Source organism: Cephus cinctus, unplaced genomic scaffold (genome assembly GCF_000341935.2).
Source record: "Cephus cinctus unplaced genomic scaffold, Ccin1 Ccin1_scaffold1118, whole genome shotgun sequence".
Classification (NCBI taxonomy): domain Eukaryota; kingdom Metazoa; phylum Arthropoda; class Insecta; order Hymenoptera; family Cephidae; genus Cephus; species Cephus cinctus.
In genome coordinates, this window is record NW_014333625.1 from 910 (window position 1) to 20,988 (window position 20,079).

The window sequence follows — 20,079 nt, forward strand, 5'->3', positions numbered from 1 at the left end:
CTTAAACAGGCGTTTCGCACCAGGGCTGCCGAATCGGGTATGAATCTTAAACGTAAGGCGGAGGCGAAAATTGACGAGCTCATGAAAGGATCGGGCTATAAAGCTGTAAAACGATCACGCGGCGCCCACTCTATCACCGGCGTCGCTGGAAGGAGTATCGCCTCAAGAGCCGCTAACAAGCGTAAGAGACGTACGGGAAAGAAGCCTGCTTCGCGTCGAAAAAAAAGTAGTAAAAAAATTAAGTCAAAAACCAAGAAACCCAAAAATCGTCGTAGGGTCGCTAGTAAGAGAGTAAAGCGGAGTCTGCTGGATATCTTCTCCTAAACGATACATCTACCATGGCCTTTCTACACGCTCACTCGTGCGAGTGTATGAAATCGGAGCTCGAGCTCTTTACGCTACCACCGACACAGACCACTATAGAGAGTGCCCAGTGGGTACACTACAAGCCCATCTCATCGCTGACCAATGACTCGCCCATTGAATTTGTCGTGCCGGGTAATGGCGACGAGTACCTTGATCTAGCGCACACTATGCTGAGTTTCCGCGTACAGCTGCGCTCCAAGGACGCGTCAGCAGCGGACGCTCTGAGCAAAGCAGCCCCTGTTAACAATCTGCTACACTCGCTGTTCAATCAGGTGGACGTATTTCTTAATCAGAAACTCGTATCGCCACCTAATAACGCGTACGCTTACAGGGCCTATATAGAGACGCTATTAAATTATGTACCAGCCGCTAACTCCGATTACGTCTCGTACGCACGAGAGACGGCTTCTCCCTCATGGACCCCGCCAGCGAGCGTTCTTTACATATAACGGAGGCCACGCTCCTCGTTAGACGCGCCAAAATAAGCCCCGGTATTCTAATTGCTCATTCTAAAATGCTGTCTAAGACAACGGCCAAGTATCCGCTTACGCGCGTGGAGGTCAAGGCGCTGACAATGCACGCCGGTTTGGACGGTGGCACTATGGATAACGTGATTCTCGGCCAATTACCTAAGCGGATTATAATAGGTTTCGTCGATAACAAAGCCTTCAATGGCAACTATCAACTCAACCCGTTCAATTTTAAAAACTATCGCATTAATTTCTTATCGCTGTACGTCGACGGTGTTCAAGTACCCTCGAAGGCTCGGCAGACCGAATTCGGCAAATCAAGGCGCTGACAATGCACGCCGGTTTGGACGGTGGCACTATGGATAACGTGATTCTCGGCCAATTACCTAAGCGGATTATAATAGGTTTCGTCGATAACAAAGCCTTCAATGGCAACTATCAACTCAACCCGTTCAATTTTAAAAACTATCGCATTAATTTCTTATCGCTGTACGTCGACGGTGTTCAAGTACCCTCGAAAACACGGCAGACCGATTTCGGCAAATCCGGTCTTTACGTGGACGCGTATCACACGCAGCTACTACTTTGACAGCTACGGATTACCATCGCTGAATCATCACCACGCATCGAGACTCCAACGGAACCGTCGATCCTTCCGATGGAACGCTCAGCAGCTTCAGAGCGAGACGTCAACGGTGTGCGGCCAATTCTGCATGATGTTTTTACACTACCTCTCCTCAGGCTTCGGGATGCATTCATCACCACGCATCGAGACTCCAACGGAACCGTCGATCCTTCCGATGGAACGCTCAGCAGCTTCAGAGCGAGACGTCAACGGTGTGCGGCCAATTCTGCATGATGTTTTTACACTACCTCTCCTCAGGCATCGGGATGCATGCCTTCCAGAATGTGTTTAGTAGTGATTTGAGGAAAAACGATAGAATCGCCCGAGAGTACTACGACGCTTTTTTGCGAAAGAAGCGTTTGGCGAATCGTCGGTATGCGCAGGATAATAAGATGTACGGTGGCGGCAGTAGGGTGCAATATTCGCGGTGTAAATCAGGCTACATGTGTTAAGACTTGTTTCATGAAAGCCGAGTGGGTTGTACATTTAATTACATAAATTGAGGCTATAGTAGGTGTATAAGTAGCAAATAAGTTTAATAATTTATTTATTTATTTTCCGTTTAACGGGCATGCCCATGATACAGAAACATAACAAAAAAAATTACAAATTATATTCTAATAATAAAAAAATGCAAATACAATAAAAAATCAAGTTACAGCATAGTAAATCGGAAATATGTATTACTAATTATTTAGGTATTACTCAAAAACATGAATAATCCGCCGTGAATCGAGTTTAACTCTAGACAGACTACTGTTGTAAATATCTAACCAATTGGAGTGAGAATTAAGCAATCTCGATATACGCTCAATAGGTGATCTCTTAATGAAATCACTTTTCGAAACATTAATGAAAAAATACCTATCATTATTTCTTAATCTACGACTAGGAATATAGATATTAAATTTGCTTAGTAATGCACTACAATCTATTTTGTTACTTAATAATTTATATGCAAATATAATATCGATCCTAACACGATCAGATTCAAGACTAGGTATTGCCAACGCGGAGGCAATAGCACTGTAATCATGCTCAACAATACTCATAGGCATGTTTAACTTATACGCAACATACCTCAAGTAAATATGATTCACTCTCTCAAGTTTATCAATTTGATACTTAAGGTACGGATTCCAAACTACAGAGCAGTAAGTTAAGGTTGAGTGAACAAGCGTATAGTACAATGTTTTAAAAGACGTCTTATCAACAAAATCTTTAGTAAAACGTTTAATAAAGTTTATTCTCTTTTTAACAGTTTCGCAAATAAAGTCAATGTGCATCTCGAAACTCAACTTTTCATCGAACATAACACCCAAATCCCTAATGAACCTCACACATTGCAGTGCTATTCCATTAATGTTATATTGAAAAATGTTAGCAGTAGGTGCCCTACAGAATGTAATAAAGAAGCACTTATCAATATTAAATAACAATCCATTCTTTACACACTAATAATATAACGCGACTATGTCAATCTGCAATAATTCTCTATCTCTTAAATTTCTAATGACTCTATAAACTTTCAAATCATCTGCAAAAAGTAATACTTTTGAGTGCTTCACTGACATAACGATGTCATTTATAAATAGTATAAACAACAACGGACCTAAATAGCGTGCCTTGTCCAACACCCGATGTCACAAATATCGGGTCAGATATATAATTCTTAACTTTTACTCTTTGAATTCTATCAGACAAAAACGATCGCAACCAATTCAATAAGACACCACTGATACCATATGCAGCCAATTTCCTAACCAACAAAGAGATATTTACCATGTCAAAAGCCCTCACAAAATCAGTGTAAACTGCGTCAATTATGTGACCGTTCATAATATTCTCAACCAAATAATCTAGGTAAACACTCAAATTAGTAGTAGCAGATCTGCCACTAATAAAACCATGCTGATCTGGCATAATGTATATTACCAGATATGATTGCAGTCGATGATGTACCAATTTATCAAAAATCTTGGCAATAACGCTTGGTTTAGCAATAGGTCTATAATTATTTACATCTGCTCTATTACCACCTTTATGCAATGGGGTAATGAATGATGTTTTCCATTGTCTAGGAAAGCACCCACTTGCTAATGACCTATTGAAAAGAGCCGTAAGTAGCCTAGTGAAAAAAACAGGACAGCTTGTCAATAAAAGTGGATGAATTAAATCAGGTCCAGGACCTGACTTGACATCCACACTATTTATTGCTTCGAGTACTTCAGTCTCATTAAATATAATCTCATAGAAACTATCAGAAAATTCATAATTTATGTCCGTTGATGACAGGTCAAGATCTGTATATACACTACCAAATTTCTTTGCAAACAAATTGACTACATCTTGACCCGTATCAGCTTTCACATCATGGTAAAAAACAGTAGAGGGAAACTCGCAATTCTTCCTAATTGAATTTACATAACTAAAAAAGTAACTACTATCATCTATCACAGCATTTTCAACCTTACTCATATACTTCTTATAATCTATTCTGTTTAAATTCTTACATTTAGTACGCTCAATACAGAATAATTTATAGTAATATTCAGATTTATATTCCTTATATAACTTATGCAGTTCTTTTTTACATTTAATTGACCTAATTAACTCAGATGAAAACCATTTGGGATAATTACTAGATTTAATTATGAACTTTGGTATGAACTTGTCCACCAGTAAGCTAATAGAAACATTCAATTTGTCAACTACTTCCTCAACATCTAGACAATTATCGATTTCATCAATGAGGCTACAGTCATTTAGGCATTTATTAATTTCAATGAAATTCGCTCTCTTAAAATCACAGATATAATCAGTAAAACGTAACTTACTAATACATGCCATCTTTACCGTAAATACTACACACTTGTGAGCCACATCGCAATCAAAAATTGTATCAAAACATTCATCCACATCTACATTCTCAATATTCGTGAAGGCTAAATCCAAAGTATTACCATATATATTAATATAATCATTAACTTGAGCAAGTTTATGAAAATTACAAAATCTATTCAAAATTACAGCGGCTTCACGAATATTGACATTTAGGTGAGAACCAGTAGCTTGTGACACATTCTGTACAGAACTCCATTTGAAACCTGGTAGATTAAAATCACCCAAGAGAAAAAATTACAAAATCTACTCAAAATTACAGCGGCTTCACGAATATTGACATTTAGGTGAGAACCAGTAGCTTGTGACACATTCTGTACAGAACTCCATTTGAAACCTGGTAGATTAAAATCACCCAAGAGAACAATATCAATCAAGGACAATAGATCTATGTAGTTACTCAAAGTACAATTAATATTATCTAGAAAATCAGTAACATAGTCAGAAGTATAACCCGGTGGAATATATGCTGCTGCAATAACCAAACTTTTACTGTTAAATGATATGTGTACAAATGTTGCTTCAAAACTACTATCAAACATAGGTATACTAATAGATTTGTAAAATTTCTTAAATGCAACTAATACTCCACCACCATACTTCTTAACACTGGTAAAAATAGACCTATCGCACCTAAAAACATTGAAATTAACAAGTCCAAGTTCGACAGTATCAATCTCCTCATCGAGCCAAGTTTCTATAAAAACAATAATGTCATAATCGTTGAGTACACTGCACCTCCTTCGAAATTCTTCAACTCTCCCTTGTATGCTGTGGATATTCTGATAGTAGATGTTCAAGTCATTGACATGCCCAATTTGTTACTCATCGTCCACCTCACTCAAACTATCTCTCTGCAGTATTAAATCATTTGTATCCTCCTTCTTCTTTCTTGAATCATCATCTGTTTTGGCTCTGATGGCAACAATAGTGGGTATATGGTTGATAAACTTGATAGATAAGTTTTCTTCAGACTCAGATCTAATCTTCAACTCATCCTTGACTTTTTGTAACTCATCTAACTGAGCCTTAGTCATATCACTCTTAATAACAAGTTTCCTATCACCAATTCTTGCCTTATTCCTATAAACCCAGTGAACATGATCAGCATAGCCTAACATCACTTTCAGCGGTCTAACTTTACCATCAACGAACTTCATACCTAACCTTACCACTTTTATATCACTAAGTGAGAAAGGTAGTTCATCATCAAACTGATTGAACAGATTCTGTACTACGCTTAGATCTTCTTTCACCGCATTTATGGAATCAGACATATTAAATATGATAAAATTCTTCTCTCTCTTGAATCTCTCATTAACCTCATTGAATAAGGCACTACTGTCTATTTTAGACACAGACTCTTCGATGTTATCAATTCGGATCTCAATCACATCAATTTTATCATTCACCAACTCAATAGATTCAGAAAATCCATCAACTTTGCTCTCCAAAGGATTAAACTTATCTCTTATTAAGCCCCAGAGTTTTTTAATGCTAGGATCCAAACTCTCCACATCTTCTTCATCTGCTCCAATGCCAGTATCTGCAGGCGTTGCCTTAACTTTCATCGCTTGTTTTCTGGTAACAGAAGTACTGTTACCAGAAGTACTGTTACCAGAAGTACTCGCATTAAGCTTTTGCGACACTACCTTGCCAGTATTATTACCATTTCCACAGCAAGGTACATATGCACCTTGCACATTTACTGCAGCTCTATCTGCACATGACGCATGGTAATATTGCCCGCACCCTTTACACTGCTTAGCATCATCAATAACCTTTATCGAACCAGGCTTGGCTCTACACACGTAGCATTTAGGCATGCTGGCCAAGGGAAAAGAAAAACGTGCTCTAAAAATTTGGAGGTTAGAAATAAAACACTCAAAAATAGGCTATTTCAAAAATCACAACTGAGATTTATAATACTTTGACGTAACTCTGGACATGCAGCACGTAAGACACACCTCGTAAAAATTTGATTTTTTAAATAAACCAAAATAAAAGGTACTTTATTCCTTTGAGTCCACTAATGTCGTCCCACGGAATCTACACCATCTTTTCCAACTTAAGCTTGGGTAAAATTCTTAAAAAAAATTAAATTATCAAAACAAATTCTGTCAACAAGCGCAAAGGATTATTGTGAGCAGTCTCAATAATAATAATAATAAGTATAATGATAAAATTAAAATAGGAATAATATATATAGCGTAAATAATACTAAGCTAGGTTAGATATATAAGTAATGTAAGCAATTAATAATATGTGTTTAAGAAAAAAATATATATATACAATACAAGTCTATACTACTATTATTTAGGTAATGAGGGTGACCTGCCCGTACCCAAATCACACCAGTGTGTCTCTATTGGCTTCATAAAAGAGGACACTTGTACAGCTACTGTTTCTTACAATATACGACATATATTTAAAAATACCTATTTTTTCTGTTTTTGTTTCCTTCACCTCCATCTCCCCATATCTTGTTAATAATGGTAACGGGCGGTAGGAAATAAAACATTAAGCGTATTCCTCTATACAGAGCTCAGGCTAATCATCGAAAATGTATCACACCAGACAGCTTTATAATATATGTAGCGTTTCTTACAAAAAAAACACTGTGTTCTACTTCACCATGGGACACTTACCTCCTTAGGATAATTAAAAATTACCGACCGGCGGTCACTGCATAATTACCGACCGTGATACGCCCCCTGGGGACGATGCAACGCTGCTGCGCGGGGTTTCGGGCCTTAGGACCGCGTGGTGGGGGGGTCCACAACTGTGTCGCAGGGGGAGGGGAGAGCTGGTCACATAGATGAGGGGGTGGCGCCATAGTGCAGCGCAGGGGGCACAGCGCGATGCGCTCTATGACTCATAGGGACAGTGGTGGGGGTTTGTTATGACTCCCATAAGTGGTGTGTATCTACTGACGCATATAATAATCCTTCAGCCTTTTCGAAAAGCTGATTCTCTTCCATTTGTTGTTGTTTTCTGACTATACGAGCTGCTTTAGTTTCAGAAAGACTCATTTTGTTCTGCCTCGCTACTCGCGCCTCATCGATGTTTTCGGCGAAAACATTCAAATAGGTTCCAATAATTATATTTAAATTGTTCATAATTCTAAGAATGGAGGTGTATCCGTTATTAAATATCCCAGCAGCAATATAGGCTGAGATTTCAATGATTTTTAGACCAGAATGTAAGTGCTTTGGGGATAATCGCCAAAGTGTCGCGTTGAAACTTTCATTGGCATCCTGAGTATGGCCACCCAAGCATCTTTCTAGTAAATCATCCCTAGACAAATCTCCATAAATTGGTAGGAGATGCTGTTTAATCTCGTCGCCAAGTAATGGAGTAAGATCTTCAAAGAATTATGCAAAAATATTGTGAAAGAAACGTTGCTCCACCCCACATCTGGTTCACATTTATATGTATACATTTTTCCCGACAATAAAACGCAGAATATATTTTGTGGATTACTTAGTTGCGCTTTGGTTCGCACGAAATCGATTTGGCATCTATCGGTTTAGAGGCTTGTATAACTGTCGTCCTTGGGATTTTTATTTGGTATGTATTAGATTCATTGTATGTACTTTTTTTTTAGATCCCATGCTTGTAACCAGTGCTCAAATGATTCCAGAATTTCTCTTTTTTGGGCTCAGAAAGCACTGTAGAGACTTTTCCATAAATTCATGTAATCCTCTTCGCTCATCTTTTCCTTTAGTTGTCACTTATATTTTGCTCCTGTGAACTATTCGCACTTGAGATAAGGATTAGATGTAAGAAACAAGTTTTATGGATAGAGGCAGGAGTTGGATATTGTCTATTTTTAGAATTTTTATGATCCAATGTATCACCAATTTGATGTTTATTTACACCTATATGTGTTATCCTTAGTCAAATAGAATAACACAGCCAGGCGTGTCCTTGAAAAGCTGTAGGAATCGTTTGAAGTATTATAATAGTCTTTTTTCCAATGGACTTGTGTATATAAGTCCTCATAATGCTGTAGTGTGTCATAGCGTAGAGTACGCAATACTTTTTTACAATTCTAAAAACGCCTTCCATAAATTAGTTTTGCCGGCTGCGAATGTAGATAGAACCGAGGACGTGGCAACTTTAGTTCAATTTACTGTTTTCCCAAGTCGCTTCCGTAAATTTATTTTCCATTTTCACGTTATTATTATTTTCTACTCTTATGTCATTTATCTGCTCGTATACTTATTTCAAGTTGTCTGATTATTAGAATTAATGGAGAATTTTTAAAAAAAGTATCACATTAGCAAAAGGCTAATTGGATGCTTAAGAAAACCAACTGGTGAAATTAGATATAATAATAATATATGTACACATTTCTAGGAGTGCCAGTTTAAAAGGTCCGTGTATGTGAAAGAAATTTTCACGAGGGCCCGGCCACAAATAGATGCACCCCTACGTCCTTGTTTATTCCTATGAATTTATACGGCTAGAGCGAGAGATTTCCCTTGGATGGACGGTCCATAATAGGAGTATTTATTTTAATGCTATCTCACTTCTTTTTATATTTTACAACCTGACCATCCTAAAATCAGCTATCTTTACATTCAATTATTTCACATTTGGCACGATTAGTTGTATTACATTTTTTTATAATATCTATTATTTTTTTTATTTTATATTTTGTTAATTTCATTTACGTGGTACAGTCGAGTCCATCTAAAGTCGGTACTTGTTAAGTTAAATTTTCTCCTCAACTCTTCAACAGGAGCGCAGAATGGTTCCTCCAATTTTTTAGTGCGATATGCGGATAGAATTCGCGTCACCGTGTTCGTTGACAGTAATTGACAAGGGTTGGTTAACATATACATATTGTTGTCTCGCTCTTAACCATACCTCTGAAGGCTAGGTGCGAAAGTTCTCTATGTGCTGGATTCTGAAAACTCACTCTAGAAGTTAGAGCGACTTTGGACTGTTTAGAGGTATGGTGAAATAGACCAATTACCTTAATCCATGAACGCCTAGATATATTCTGCTAGAGGTACTGTAAAGCTCAATTTGGTATCTAGGGTTTTTCGGGTGCCTCACTACTAATTTAAAGTAAAAAGTTAGAAATTCGATATGGCAGATCCACAATGGCGGTTCGAAAAATGAAGACTTTATCCAATTTACATGAAAATAAGCACTCAGGGGTTTTCGGGTTCTTTGATTACGAATGATGTCAACATTTCAACATTCGAAATGAATAGAGTAAAAATGTCTTTTGATGTTGGGATGTTGATTTTTCAGTTTTAGTTCATCATATTGAGTTTGACAATTTGGTAGACTTACTTGGCAGCTGAACTTGAAAAAAAAATTATGTTACAGTGTCGACAAATGTGTGTAATCAAGAAGGTTACATTAAAACAAGGTGTTTACGATATTTTTATCTTGATTGAGACCCTCTTCAGGTAACAAATATATTTACCTAAACAAGAACGAGTAAATGATGAACATAAAATTATGAAAAATCTGTTAATTGTATATACTAAAATTTTTTTCTTTTTTACTTACGAGTGAGCATCCAAAACAGTAGAATATTAAAAAAAATAGTCGGAAATGTCCCATAATTCGTTAAACCAAAATACTCAATTTGATAAAAAGTTTCATCATTCTTCAACAACAGGAAAGGTCAAAAAGCATAAAAACCTATGTTGGACGGCGAAGTAGAGGCATTGTGAACTTTCACATATGTGTATGTCTGTTACTTATCTTTTTTAATTTTCCTTTCAAATTTCTTAAGGGGAGGTTCTAATCTAGATTGTTAGAAAATGAGTAAATTTACGATTTTTTTATAGGAAACTATTACAGAGAATCGAATGGAGTTTTCAGTATTTCAAAATACCTTTTTAACCAAAAATTCTTAAAAAGTTATTAAAGATTTTTAAAATTAAAAAAATTCTAGACCAGAATCTCACTTTAGCGTTAGTAGTTCTCTGTCCAGTACGGGTTTTTAACCATTATGCTTCTTGTATGGATGAAGAATGATAGAATTTATCAACTCTTTATCCGATTATCTTCCTTTTAAATCAACGCGTTACAGAGCGTAATGTGGTTTTTACTGATTGTTGATACCTTCAAGTAAATCTAAGAAGAATTATAATTTATACAAAGAACATTTATATTTAAAAAATTTTTTATTTCATTCAGTTGTTATCATTTAGGTAAATATATTTGATATATAAAGAGGTTAATTTAATTTCTTTAGCTGTACATATTGGTTGATACTGCAACACAAATTCTTATTTACACATATTCAGTCGATATTCCTTAACTCTTTGTGACCCACTGGAAACTTTAGTTCCCAAAAACGCGATTAAAATCTATAACTTTGCTAAAAATTAAGATATCTTCAATTAATTTTCAACATAAATAACACACATTCTTCTGCTATTTGTAAACAATTTGAATCTCCATAAATGTTGTTGCATTTATTAACTATAAGTTCGTAACGCACTATATGTTCGAAGTCTTTTTTATATTTATGTCAAGAATAATTGAAAGACATATATTTAATACGTACTGAAATAGTCATTATAAGAACTTGCGAAAAAAATTGGTCATTGATATAAGGGGTGTTTTTTAACAAATTTTAAAAAACTTAAAATTGAAGATGAAAGAATAACATGATGTGATATCCTTTTGTATGATCTTAAACATTTATTTATATTATATATAATATATATATTGATTTATGTTTTCAAGAAAGATGTCACAGATTTCACATTGAAGATTTTGCGCACCATTAGATTACAATTTTTTGATGTAGAACATGCAATATTGTATTTTATAAGCATTTTCAACATTTATTCCTGTTATACGTGCATACGCGTATATTTCATCTAGTTCCATTACGTTTAGTAAATTATTTTTTTGTTTTGACATTTTAAAACAAGAGTAGAGCGCGGTATAAAGGTCTTTATGATACCCACTGCATAAGATATGTTTGGCATATTTTTGCACATTACGTGATGAAGTTCCATTTTTATCAAAATTTGTTCTTACACTTCACATAGTAAATGTTAAAAAACTTATTTTTAGATTTTAATACTAATTTTATAATTGTATGTTATTTACATATGTCCACTGCAAATCATTGAAGTTTCATCAAAATCGAAATAGAGAGGAATGTGAATGTCATATATTCTTTTATCAGTAAGTCACTTCTTTTACTGAATACTTTTTAATACCTTACTTCTAAACAATAATAAATTCCCATCATGTTCTTAATCTAAATACAAAAATTTTATTTAACTTATACATTTGATTTCATATGTGCTTTTAAGATGTATTAATAAAATTAGCTATCTTCAGCGTATAAAGTATTTAAAAAATCATTTAAAAAATATGACTAACTATTGATTTAACCTATTTCGTATTTCACTGAAATTCGTGGCGTATTTTTTTAAAAACTTTGATTAAATGCTGAATTTATGGAGGTGCTGAGAATAATTATAATTTTGTATAGTTCGCTGTAATGAGCTTTTAATCCTGTTTTAATCTTTAACTATTGTTTCTTATATTTTTATTTTTTATTTTTTATTTCATGCTATTTCAGTGTTCAACTGAGGTATTTCAAAAATGTTCACAATTTCTTTCGTTTGCATATTTTGAATGAGATTTTTGTTTTGTTACGTTAGATGAAGCTGTATAACAGAAATTTCGAAGGAGGCGAACGCATAGAATATATGGGGTGGGTAAACGAAGCAGTAAGCAATAGCAACCAACCATGGCAGAGCTACAGACCCAGGTTCCTGGCTCTCAAAGGCCCTGATCTGTTGTTATTTGAAACTCCACCGGTAAGCGTCAAACTGCTCAAAATCTATAATCCTACCGCATACTTCACAAATAATTCATGAATTATTTTTTTTATCGTATGTCACAGTGTAATATCGGCGACTGGTCTCGATGCGCATTAACGTTCAAAGTTTATCAGACGATGTTTCGCGTAATGAAGGAATCTGAGAACGTGGATGAGAGACAGCACTGTTTTTTGGCTCAGAGTCCAGGCAAACCACCACGATATCTGAGCGTTGAAACAAGGCAGGAACTTCTGAGGGTGGAAGCTGCTTGGCACACTGCTGTTTGTTCAGCAGTCACACATCTTAAAGTACGTTTCTAGATCGATTGGTATTGTGATGTAAGGTTTTCCTCATCTGATAAGAAGGTATTAATAGTCTTTAGATTTAAGTGAAATGTACTTCGTAATGATTTAAGAAATGTACTTCGTAGCGCAAGGATGATAGTAACCGTACTAGAGAAAATGAAAGAGATATATGAAGAACATGCGTAGGATTTGGAACTTATGGCTATATGGTTTTTATGTTGTATAACAATTCCCAGACTGCATCATAATTACTTTGTTCAAACAAGTGTTTATGTCTAAGTTTAGTTTGATTTTTAACAATAAACACTCAAGTTACTGGATCATGGAACTAATGTAAGTGCAATTGGTTGATATATGATTTCTAAACATACACTCAACCATACCGCTCAAAAGTGTGAGTTCATATCTATACTATGATGTTTCCATTATTAAGTGTATTCAATTTCTCGAGTAGTAATGTAAGTAAAGCAAGAATTATACGAAAGTGTATGCAATACTAGAGTTGCCGTGTATCATGTTTCAGAGTAAAACGTTTCCAGTGACGTATAATGGTAGAATTGCCAGATTAACATTGGAATGGACTCAAGGATTTACCCTATCTTTGGACGGCGTAGGAGAAATCATTTGGAGATATAAGTTTTCTCAATTGCGAGGTTCTAGCGACGACGGAAAAAGCAAATTAAAACTGCACTTCCAAGAACCCGACAGCATTGCCATTGAAACAAAGGTCAGGACTTTTCATCTGTTTTGCTCTCCTAGAAATGCGATTAGTATGCATGTTTCATACTCTATATTTCTTTATTCTAATTAACATTTTATGTGTTCTACAGGAATTGGAATGTTCGCAGTTACAAAATTTGTTATTCTGTATGCACGCCTTTTTGACGGCGAAAGTGGCAGCAGTTGATCCTACTTTTTTAACTTCTACAACTCCTTGAATGTTTGGATGATATTCATTTTGGAATATTCTTTAAGACTTCTCATCGAATGGATACCAACGTTTCCTTTTTCGTGCTTAAGACGTTAAGCGCCAGGCCGATTTTGGTCAACTATTCGTTCAGCGGCGTGTTAGCATACAAAATATAAACAAGAGATAAGGAGATGCAGGGTAAAAGAATGCTTAAATTTGATTCGTGGGTCCTCAAAGACCAGCACCGCCTAAATGAAAAGTCTAGCGTCGCCCCGCACAGGCCGGCTTGGCCTAAACGAAAAGTACAGTGTCGGTCCGCAGGGACCGGCGTGCCGCTTAACGTATTAATCAGTGAGTATTAGAGTGTGAATTCTGTTTTCAACGTGAAATCTAGCATGACGATAGTGACAATGACGAAAACGAATACGATAAGTACCTATAGCTAGTCAGTTCTCCAAAAATTATTTGATGGTTTTTGTTAAATTCGTTATATTCATAGATTTAATCTTGTATTCCTTTTTTATAACCGCTAAGATAAAAGTAAGGTAAAGCGTCCAGTTAGTGATACTGTTCCAGATTGTGATCCCGATAGCATAATTTTGACTCCCATAAATAGAGTTTTTGTCGAATAGTAATTCAATTACCGGCTAATTAAAAAGTGTTTTTCACTTTATATTATTGGAGAGACACACTTTTTTAAATGAAATATTTTAGAATAGAAATTGACCAGTGAATAGTGCGACACGCGTCTCAGTGGCCCCGCAGTGGCAGTGCTAGACGGTGGCAGTAGTTGCGACGAGCGACGTCGTTGTGAATTTTGTTCGTCATGTAAGTATAAAACGACATAATAATGGTGTCAATATCTTCAGCAGGAACCAGACTATCGATGAGATAGGAAATTATTTAACTTTTGGTTAGATATTTATTCAAATTCGCGGGATCGATAAGTGCGTCACATAATTCAGGTTGTGTTGCTGTGTTGTTGACATTCGTTTGTATGGGGAAATTCGGAAGCGTCAGAAAGTGGGTACTCGCAGGTGTCATAAATTGCTCAAATGGGGTCACAAATCGGGTACACGCAGGGATCACAAACTACGACATGGGTGTTTATCGAATGTTAGAAACTCCGGTAGCAGAGAAGCGCTATTAAAACAATCATTTTAATAATAAACAATTGTTTCACTTGTGTAATAGGTGAATCTCATTCGGAAAGCTTTAACGCACGTGTTCAAACCTTTAGTTTTCAGTTTGGCTATATCACGCAGGAGTAAATAGCAAAAATCCAACACGATCGCTTTTAAAGTATCACTAACTGGGCCGTTTACTGTATTAAGGTGTTTATTTAGAACCTCTCTTTAACACGTTTGGTGCGGCCTGTACCACTGATGGTACATGCCATACTTAAAAATGACCGGGTCTAACAACGCGCTGCAACGAATTTGTTAAGGGGAAGCCATACTGTTCTTCTACGTGTAGATAATTCATATAAAGAATGGTTTTAAGTAAGGAAACTTCGCGTTCCAAAATCGACTCACAAAAAGCACTGTGACTAGATGTAGAAACACAATCAGGCGTTCGATGAAATCTCTGTCTGTGAAGCAATTTTTCAATTATTCTCTAAAAAAATTAATAAAACAGAAATAAAAAATAAAAACTATTGATACTGTCAGGTTGGTGAAAGTGTCGTAGCCGCCGTCCAGGCCTTTGTCAATCATTATGTATTGCTTGTCACACTGCGTCACGAAACTATAGAAGGTTATCGAAAGAAGGCTTCACAGGGTCTGAAAAATATATACGGCGTCTCACTTAACTTAACCAATTAAAATATCATGGTTGCCTTTGATGATACGGGAAAAATGTTTAGAGAAAAGTTATTCGGTACAAAGGGACAAATATTCTGACTAGCATACATTTTTTCTAGTTAATTTTTGTTCGAGATTTCAAAGTCATTGATATTTTTTAAATAGGTGGACATATTTTTAATACGATACTCGTGTAGTTCATATCAAAAAAATTCAACGATATGCAATGTGTTGATCTTTACGTGATCTTGAATGAGAAAATCATGTTTGTATGGAGAGAAGGTGAATGTAAAATTGATGTTTCAATGCAACATATTTCTTTCAGAAGCTGTTCAAAACATACACCATTAACCTCAGTACAATTTTGGAGACGGTAAATTAATTATTTTTCTACATTTTCAAGTAATTCTGTAGTAATGGTGTTACATGCATATTGACATTGAAATACATAATTTACCGTTCTAGAACAAGTATTGAATTTAATGGCAAACATTTTGTAATTTTCTCGTTCACGGTCCCGTGAAGGGCAACACATTGCACATAGTTGAATTCTTTTTATTATGAGCTACAAGACTGTCGTAATAAAAATATATCGACCCATTTAAAAAACATCGATGACCTTGAAATATTGAAATAATTAACTAATAAAAAATCTTTGGTAATCAGAGTATTTTCCCCTTTGTACCGAATAACTTTTCCCTAAACATTTTTCTCATATCTTCAAACGCGACCATGATATTTGAAGTGGTCAAGTTAGGTGAGACACCCTGTATATCAGTAACATACCATATCAGTGCAAATATTCAACAGAAATATTTTTGGGTGCGAGTAAATCGAGCTGTCAATCAGCAAACTTTCCTCGCCTAGAAATGAAGTCTTTTGCCGTAGGGAATGCTAGTAGTATTCTGTGATGTTACAACTAGTCCTAACGTGCGTGGGTCATGGTCAGTTATATTCATTCTTTATAAGCTGTCTATAGTAGTTGGCATTTATACATAATAGTATAATTTCTGTATTACAGATCTGGCTGTTTCATTCCCAGTAAACGTATTGTTTAACTTCTGGCGACAGTTGTCGGTATCGTTAAATAAGGATAACTGCATTTTATCCAATAGCAACATCTTCTTTCTTATAGATGTAATTGGCGAGTGGATAAAATCGTTTTCAATATGTAACGATGTCAAAACAACTGTCGCCACAAGTTAGAAGATAGGGCTATTTGATCACAACGTTGACTGTTGTAGGGCTAACGCAGATTCCATGCTCGAAGACGAATAATATAAACGAAATTTATTCACCTCCGCATAATTTGTAATCGAGCACTACAGAGGCGCGGAGTCCTGCAATAGCTCTACAGTCTACGACAGCTTGCAAGAGTATTACCAGCTATCTCGTGCATGTTTTCACGCTTTGCCATAACTGATGGCAGCACCATTATGTAGAAGTTCGCCGAGCACTGCGGTTTCCCCTTAATGATTTTTGCAATGAACTACTTAGTTTACTTCAACAACATGTATATTACGATATCTTTCAATGATGCTATAGTATTATATCATATCAACGATAGTATATCATGTTTATGACAGTCGGATAAAGTTGTCGGGCGTTAGTAACATGCGTGGATTCACACATGCGTGCTATTTTCCTTCTATATATAACAGCCCCGGCGCGCATTTATTAATATATGTTGAATTAGACCATGTATGATTATAGAACACATTATATAATACGTGCACTAGAAAGCAGCTAAAAAATTCTAAATGAAATTGTAAATAATTGTTGACATATGTGCGAAATTTATGTGCTTCAAGTTATGGTTCTTATGACGTTATGTTAACATTTTTTGTACATTTTTTTATTACGTGCCGAATGTTTGATAATAGGTGAGCTTGAACAAATTATCGGAGTGTTAGTATTATAATGCTTATTGTACAATGGATTGGGTTCTGATTTAAGATGTACGATTACTAAATGCGTTTATCTATATTACAATTCACACTACAGATGTTTCATTTTTCCCGATATTAAGAGGTAGGTTTGCTATAGTTGTTGCTGATATTGATATTTTGAGAATTAAATTTATGTCAGAACATAATGCTTGTATTTTACAGCATATTGTAGTCAAGTGGACACGGCTCGAGATTCAAATTTCATAATTTTACTCTAAGCAACGTACATTTTGGGTGTTTATCTTTTACCGACATATTTTGACACACTCTTGTTTCATATACGGCTTTGAAAGATGCTTAGAGTCTGATTTATGACATTTGAGCTTGAGGTTCCTTGTACATTTGGTGCGCAAAGTCCATAAGCCATAAATAAAACAGTGTGTTATGTGTGTCGGTAAAAAAAAAACACCGTTTGTGTTATCCCAACATTGCAGTTAATATTAACAGAACTATCAGCTAGTTTGTTATGGTCCTGTGATAATACAACAGATTTGAGGGATAGTCGTCCAGATCATTATCATCGTATATATCAGGTTATTTAGGACAAAAAACAAATGGAGTTACCCCGTCCTTTTGATTTTAATGGTAGAGAACCCCGGTGGTATATATAGATCTGGAAGCTCTGCTGGTGGAAGAAGGGTTCACTAGCGTTACCAGTTTCTGTATTTTACTCCTTTCCCGTGTGAATCGGGACGATCTAGGGGTATTTTTTTAAAGTTTTGAAAGGAGTTTATTTATTTTAAAAGCCAACCTTTATCTTGTGTTACGTGTCGTTTACGTTTGCGCTCACAGTTGTACCAGTTATACATCGTTTGTGCGTGATAAACTCTTAATGTAGTAAGAAGCTTGTAAAAAAATGGGGAAATTCTGTGCTTCGGTTTGAACGATGACGAGTATTGGTTCTAGACTGAAAAAGATATTTTAAAGGATGCCATTTTTAAAAAGTATTAATTGATCTCAAATTCATGTAAAGGAATAAGACAACTACTCTACTCGAAAAAAATGTGGAAAAAAGGTAATTTTTTGTACGATTTATGATTTCTTGTCTTCGTCTCGTAAATTGAGTGCGCGTGCATTCTCTATTGACTTATAGATCGCAATGACCCTTACGGCGTAGTAGGAACCACAAAAACGGGTAACGTTAGTGGTGCCATCCCCGCCATCAAAACTCGGCCAAGCTTCCAGACTTGTATGTACGACCGTGGGTAGAACTAACTTCAGTCAGTGCGTTGTTTTGAATATTCCTAGTATTTAATGAATTGCCTTTTTGTTTCATAGCGCAAACACTACCAGTATCCGAAACGTTGACATAACTGCATTTGAAAAATACCCCCACATGACGATTTTTGTTAAAAGTGAGACTGTTCAATGTCAGTATGTATGCTTGATTTCATTTAAGAATCCAATATACATATAAACTTTCTTTTTCGCCTATTAATTTTTCACGTGAATGACTCTGTTAGGGAGATTTTGCATCACTAGTGCAAGTGAACAAAATTTTATTTGCTGCCGCCCTTACCATACTTACTTATGGTCACATGTAACTTTAATGTGTAGCAGAAAATATTTGTGTTCATATACTGCAAGATCGTAAGAATGTTTGACTATGCCTTTGGTAATATGATGCGATGTACTAGCATATATTTTCAAACGTGCTGTTGAGGGAAACGAGTGCATTTAGTTTCTTAAATCCATGATATTTCATAGAGTGTTTCCTTACAAAAATTATTTGTAAAATTGGTATTTTGTTTTCTTTTGTCATTTATTGTAAGTATTTGGTTTAGTAATTGTTATGTTTGTTACGTGTATTGGTAAGTGCGTTCTGGTTATAGTTTTGTGTAAAATAAGAATAATTTGAATTTTTGTTTTAACGTGACACTCCAGACCCAATAACCAAATGCCACATTCTACTAATTTCTGTGAGACAGGCAAAGTAACCCGACACATCCTGGACTCTTGTAGTTTATAATAATCATTAAATTTGAATAAAAATATTATTCTTCCTCACGTGAAATGACAAGAAACTTTAGATTCATAATAATAGTTCAAGTTCAAAATGGCCAATTTAGATCCACAATCTCCTTAAATCGAGGAAGTTCAATAAATTATATTACAAGTCAGTTATTATCTCCTGCGTACAGGTTATGACAAATGTATCAACGAATAAGACTTTTTTTTTGTTATATCATCTGCATATAAATTTATAACGTATGAAAATTAACATAAAACGCTTTCTGACATTGCGTGTTATGGTATTTCTGGAAGAAATCTTCACCTTTGCTTTTATGACAAAAAAGTAAACATGTCTCTTGAATCTAAAGTGATAATTTTTAATGAACCGATATTGACAAATATAGTTGTGCAATGAAATTGTGGTTTCGCGAATTTTTCTGTTGCGCAAACTTCGAAGCGTTAGAGAAATTTTAAACATATCATTGGCGACGACAGTTTTAATAGTTTAAAAATTTGACACTATGAAAATTAGGATTTTCCACTATTTATGGAGATAATTTTGTATCACATTAGCAAAATTATACGTCGTGATTAGATGTATAACCTGGTGTGTCAAGATGTGTTTTATGAGTTTTAGTATGCGAACGATTTTGCTAAACACATGCGTATAATAATTGTTATATATAGTATTATTTGATAGATGAACAAAAAATGTAACTTTTTGAAATCCTAGAAGGATTAGTTCTTACATGCTATTGCAGTTCAATAATGGAGCTTTTATACGATTCAGATTCATAATAGTATAAAAAGTCTGTAGTATGGTTGGATTTTTATTTGTAAAAAGTTTTGTTGTCAATGATATGTCTAGTGTGTATCGGATTGTATAATACGGATCTCCCTCTACTGAACACAAACTAGATCTTTTTATAGTTTATATAAATCGTTATTAAAATTTTCCCTATAACTTGTTGATACAAT

At 35.3% G+C, this 20,079-nt stretch overlaps 3 protein-coding genes across 4 annotated transcripts; 1 reads left to right on the plus strand and 2 right to left on the minus strand.

The window, feature by feature from the left end:
* Window positions 1-1,991: 1,991 nt before the first annotated feature.
* On the minus strand, window positions 1,992-4,927 carry LOC107272177 (LINE-1 retrotransposable element ORF2 protein). Its single transcript, XM_025089466.1, has 2 exons — window positions 4,658-4,927; window positions 1,992-4,526 (listed from the first exon to the last, which is right to left on the minus strand). The coding sequence occupies exons 1-2, from the start codon at window positions 4,902-4,904 to the stop codon at window positions 3,043-3,045; spliced, it is 1,731 nt and encodes a 576-aa protein (XP_024945234.1). The 5' UTR covers window positions 4,905-4,927; the 3' UTR covers window positions 1,992-3,042.
* Window positions 4,928-5,329: 402 nt separating this feature from the next.
* On the minus strand, window positions 5,330-6,650 carry LOC107272179. Its single transcript, XM_015749060.2, has 2 exons — window positions 5,525-6,650; window positions 5,330-5,445 (listed from the first exon to the last, which is right to left on the minus strand). The coding sequence occupies exons 1-2, from the start codon at window positions 6,186-6,188 to the stop codon at window positions 5,396-5,398; spliced, it is 714 nt and encodes a 237-aa protein (XP_015604546.1). The 5' UTR covers window positions 6,189-6,650; the 3' UTR covers window positions 5,330-5,395.
* Window positions 6,651-11,123: 4,473 nt separating this feature from the next.
* On the plus strand, window positions 11,124-19,007 carry LOC107272178 (gamma-1-syntrophin). Of its 2 annotated transcripts, XR_001538841.2 has the most exons (6): window positions 11,124-11,535; window positions 12,021-12,179; window positions 12,266-12,490; window positions 13,011-13,214; window positions 13,318-13,748; window positions 16,444-19,007. XR_001538841.2 is itself a non-coding variant. In XM_015749059.2 (5 exons), exons 1-5 carry the CDS (start codon window positions 11,515-11,517, stop codon window positions 13,423-13,425), a joined length of 717 nt encoding a protein of 238 aa, XP_015604545.1. In that variant the 5' UTR covers window positions 11,124-11,514; the 3' UTR covers window positions 13,426-19,007. The 2 variants fall into 2 exon arrangements, 1 of the variants encoding a protein (XP_015604545.1); XM_015749059.2 differs by having other exon boundaries at window positions 13,318-19,007.
* The last annotated feature ends 1,072 nt before the right edge of the window (window positions 19,008-20,079 follow it).